The following is a 4,786-nucleotide window of genomic DNA, read 5'->3' as shown; positions in this document are numbered from 1 at the left end:
CTTTATGCACCAAGAGCTTGTAACACTCCAAAGAGAAAGGAAAAATTGTAATCGCATCATATGACCCCTTTAATTTAGGCTACGTCCACACGAAGCCAGAGTTTTCCCTATCCGATCTTTTTTTTTCCCCTCTTCTCAAGGCCCTGGGGGGCAATCCGCACTGTTTCGAGGTCATCACCGCCACCATGGTGTACTACGTAGGGGAGAACACCGGCGGACCCCACCTCCACATCCACAACCCTGCGCTGGCTGCCGGTGGCGTGGGGCTGGAGGTGGCCCAGGGCTGGGAGAGGGCCATCCGCCAGGCCCTGATGCCCGTTCCAGTAACACCACAGCCCAGCGTGGGCGCTGCTGCGGGACAGAGTAAAGATCACAGTGAGTAGCAAAGTCAGAACTCTGTATTTCTTATTTATTGTCTTTTAAAAACATGTGAAGTGAATCTTCATTTTTATCCATGAAGTATAAAAGGAGATATTTAACAGAATGTACATACTGCTGTTTTACATACAATTGCTAAATGTAACACTCCAAAGAGAAAGGAAAAATTGTAATCGCATCATATGACCCCTTTAATTTAGGCTACGTCCACACGAAGCCAGAGTTTTCCCTATCCGATCTTTTTTTTTCCCCTCTTCTCAAGAAATATCTGCGTCCACACGAAACCACGAAACCGACACACGTGGGCTGATGATGTCATCGTTTAAGAAAACATACGGATTCAACCATATGATTAGTGTAAAAATTTGACTTTGAAACTGTTTTCACTCAGGAATTGCTGGTAAATTTCACAAATAATTACAAAGAAACAGCAAGTAACACACTGAATTAAACATGGAATTTTGAAGTAGTGAACTAGTATTTTCTTGTTCTAACTTAGTTTTATTTACAATCTTGAAAAATATGTGTTTACAGTGATAGTTTCAAGCCGTATGAAAAGACCAGGGGTCTCATTTATAAACGTTGCGTACGCACAAAATGGCATAAAAATATGCGTAAGCAGTTTTCCACGCACATATCCGGATTTATAAAAAAATATACTTGCCGTAAATATGTACGCACCGTACTAGACCATGCATACGAACTCATTTGGAGTGAGAAAAGTAATGAAGTAAACGATTTTAAACTCTGTTTTCATTTCGATATGCATTTGCATTAAATATTCCACTCTCATTCATGGAGATAAGCACTGAAATTACAAAAAGTCATTACGCAGAAGTTAAACAAAAAATATATTAAAGGGGTCATATGATGCTGCTACCCAAAATTCCGGATCCGTGTGGACGAAACGCCTATATGATACAAAATTTATGCGTATACAGCTAAACGCGTCTCCGTGTGGACGGGGCCTTAGACATAATGGATGCGCTCGATCACTTTTCCTGTTTGAATGACAGCGAGGAGTGCTGTAGATGCACAATAATTCATATTTAAACTAAACTGCAAATCTCATGGTACGAGAAAATATTTTTAGTGAGAACAATGATCAAAGATACGCACTTACTTCGATATTATGGCGGACTGCTGGATTCAGTGGTCGAACGGTCCATTGTCCAGTTTGAATAGGAACAATGATGATATGATAGTTTACTGTACAACCGCAGCTGCACGGAGGTGTTGATGTCATGTGAAGGCATCTCCACAACATTATGAAAAATGCCACTGTATTTGAAGGATACAGCTTGAAGAAAGTGATACAAATTTGCACATTTCCTTTTTAAAATATTTTCAGTAATACGCCGAGTCAGACAATTGTATTTACACTGTAATAAACATGGGCCTAGCTGTTTCCACTAAAAATAGATGTTCACCTTATCAGCAAAACTGCATAAATTTAATTTGATTTGAATTGTTTAAAACAATTGAAATGCTAGAAAAAAGTGTAAAAGAAAGAGATCAACTCTATTCTAAAATATATCTGAGAACTATTTTTAGCCGTTCTGTTTTTATGAATATTTTATATATTTTTTATAAAACATAAGGATACTGGATAATTTTTAGCAATAAAAAAATAATGTGTATGGCACAAATGGCATTATAGTCCATATCTCATATTTCCTTAAAGTCTCGGTGTTAAACATGGTGTCACGTACATGGAAATGATGTGCAAATGAGGTTATGCATAGTAAAACTAGGCGTTGTAAAGGCCCGTTCACACCAAGCACGATACTATAAAGATAATGATAAAGATATAGTTCTAAAAATCGTTCTCAATATTAAAGAATAGCAGAGTCCACACCACAACTATAACAATAAAGGCACAGAGAAACGATATCGTTGGAATCCCTTCCAGAGCATTTTTTTTCCAGCTGATGAACGATACAAACATTGACAGCCAATCAGAATCCATCCTGCTATAACGAGCTCGAGAATTTAAAGTGGCAGACGCACATGTGCTTAGAATAAACGGACGATATCGTTCGCTGGTGTAGACTCTAATATCATTATCTTTATAGTTATCGTTCTTGGTGTGAACGGGGCTTAAGCCTCATATTTGGTGATTTCAGGGAGGAGTCGGGGTGGAGATGCACGTAAGCACAATCTTCCCCTGACTGGAATTTATAAAGGGATTTTTGCGCAGGTTCTGACGTACGCATGGTTTTATAAATCTCAAAACTTTTGTGCGTATGTAAACTTTTAGGATGAAATCTATGGAGAGTTTTATAAATGAGACCCCAGAATTGTAGATTTTGAACACTTGGCACTTCATGACACATGAAGTTTGACCATAATTTCTCTTTTAGGCAAACTGTCTCTTTAAGGCTTAAAGAGATCACCCAGAAATGAAAATTCTGTCATCATTTACTCGCCCTCAAGTTGTCCCAGACCTGTTTGAGTTTCTTTCTTCTGTTGAACACAAAAGACAGTGTTTTAAAGAGGAAGCAGTCAGTAAAATTTACATTATTTAGTAAACTGATTGCCAATTTAAAAATATATATATATTAGACACGATTAATGTAAGCATTTTAAAGAAAAAAAGGATGTTTTGTGCACAGAAACAATCTATCACAGTGTGCGAGTACCGCATTGAAATCTCTTTCATGCTGTCTTGCGCTTGAATGGCTAAAAACACTTTAATGAAAGTGAAAGTGACGTGACGTGGCGTGGCCAAGTATGGTGACCCATTCTCGGAATTAGTGCTCTGCATTTATCCCATCCAAAGTGCACACACACAGCAGTGAACACACACACACCGTGAACACACACCCGGAGCAGTGGGCAGCCATTTTTTTTTTTGCTGCGGCGCCCGGGGAGCAGTTGGGGGTTCGGTGCCTTGCTCAAGGGCACCTCAGTTGTGGTATTGAAGGTGGGAGAGAATGCTGTACATTCACTCCCCCCACCTACAATCCCTGCCGGTACGAGACTCGAACCCGCAACCTTTGGGTTATGAGACTCGAACCCGCAACCTTTGGGTTACGAGTCTGACTCTCTAACCATTAGGCCACAACTTCCCCTATGTTTACACTGACAAGACTAAACTTTCTTGAGGAAGCAGCACTAGCCCGATCATTTAGACAGGTGATTAGTTAAACACTGGAGCATCCTGTTAACAGCAGGTAAGATCATTGTATTCGCAGGTAAACATAAAATATGCTATATAACACTACTGGTGACGAGCCGGGGTAATGCAAATATGTCTGACATAACAATGCGTCATGAACGATATTGTATGAAGCATTATTTGTTTACATCATATTGTGCCAAAAGTTGGGGCCAGTATGTTTTTTAAAGACATAAATAGTTTTATTCAGCCAGGATGCATTAAATTGATCTAATGTGACAGTAAAGTGACTATTTTAAATGAATGCTGTCATTCAGCGTTGCATCAGAGGACTAAATTAAATTTGAAAATGTATTCAAATAGAAAACAATTATTTTAAGCTGTAATAATAATAATACACAGTATTACCATTTTTACTGTATTTTTGATCAAATAAATGCAGCCTTGGTGAGACTTCTTTCAGAAATATTTTACCAACCTCAAAATTTAGAACAGTAGTGTAATAGTTACATTTAGCGCTACATGCTATTAAAAATTTACAATTATCCAAAAAGACTATAAAAAGTGCACTTTAATTAATTAAAAAGACACATGACCTGTCATGACATAAAATTAGCCAAGTTACTGCTACTGAAAATAATAATAATTTTACTCTATGCAATGATTTTAGCCAGTCCTCCACTTTACAAAGCATAAACATAAAAGCACATCTTAAGAAAATGAGCAACACACAATATTCAAAATACTGCACAAACTGCAGATGTAAGTCAACAGCATGGTCCCGAATGATGTTTGGATGTATGGATCAGCATGTGTGTGATAAATCATTGAAACAGAATGAAGTTGGAAGTTTAAAATGTCCAAACAAGCAGTCATTGATGAAGCAATGGTACAAACTGAGACGGGCGTGAATAGTGACTTTCAGGCAGATTTGCAGCTCTATTCTGGAGAGTAAATGGCTGAGCTTAAGTATTTAATATCCTGATGCACCTCTATGTAATTGTGTTGAGAGACAGAAGATTAAAAAGGTTTGACAGGTCTGGATTAATGAAAGCTGTTTAGTTATGAAACAAACACACTTTTGATTCAGTATTCAGAGGAGATTTCAGCCCAGAGATGAGTGACATACTTAATTAAGGGTTCGTCTGGAGGCAAAACCAACCCAAAAAATAAACAGAAAGAGCACAAAGTGCTTAAAGAATTACTATGTAGCTCACACTTGTCATTTTCAGAGTAATTTACAATTTATTATATATTTCAGATATGATACTGACAAAAATATATATA

General features: G+C 37.8%; 1 protein-coding gene across 1 annotated transcript in view; it reads left to right on the top strand.

Moving 5' to 3' along the window:
• Positions 1–4,786, top strand: part of LOC107656871 (serine/threonine-protein kinase D3-like) — a 29,431-nt gene that overhangs the window by 15,285 nt on the left and 9,360 nt on the right. The window contains exon 9 of the mRNA XM_016444821.1: positions 171–375. Coding sequence (XP_016300307.1) covers positions 171–375 — 205 coding nt within the window. The remainder of the gene's footprint in view (positions 1–170; positions 376–4,786) is intronic.

The sequence above is a fragment of the Sinocyclocheilus anshuiensis genome, unplaced genomic scaffold (assembly GCF_001515605.1).
Source record: "Sinocyclocheilus anshuiensis isolate Anshui unplaced genomic scaffold, SAMN03320099.WGS_v1.1 scaffold3176, whole genome shotgun sequence".
NCBI lineage: Eukaryota > Metazoa > Chordata > Actinopteri > Cypriniformes > Cyprinidae > Sinocyclocheilus > Sinocyclocheilus anshuiensis.
The sequence above is the reverse complement of the archived record's forward strand: the minus strand, read 5'-3'. Positions and strand labels throughout refer to the sequence as shown.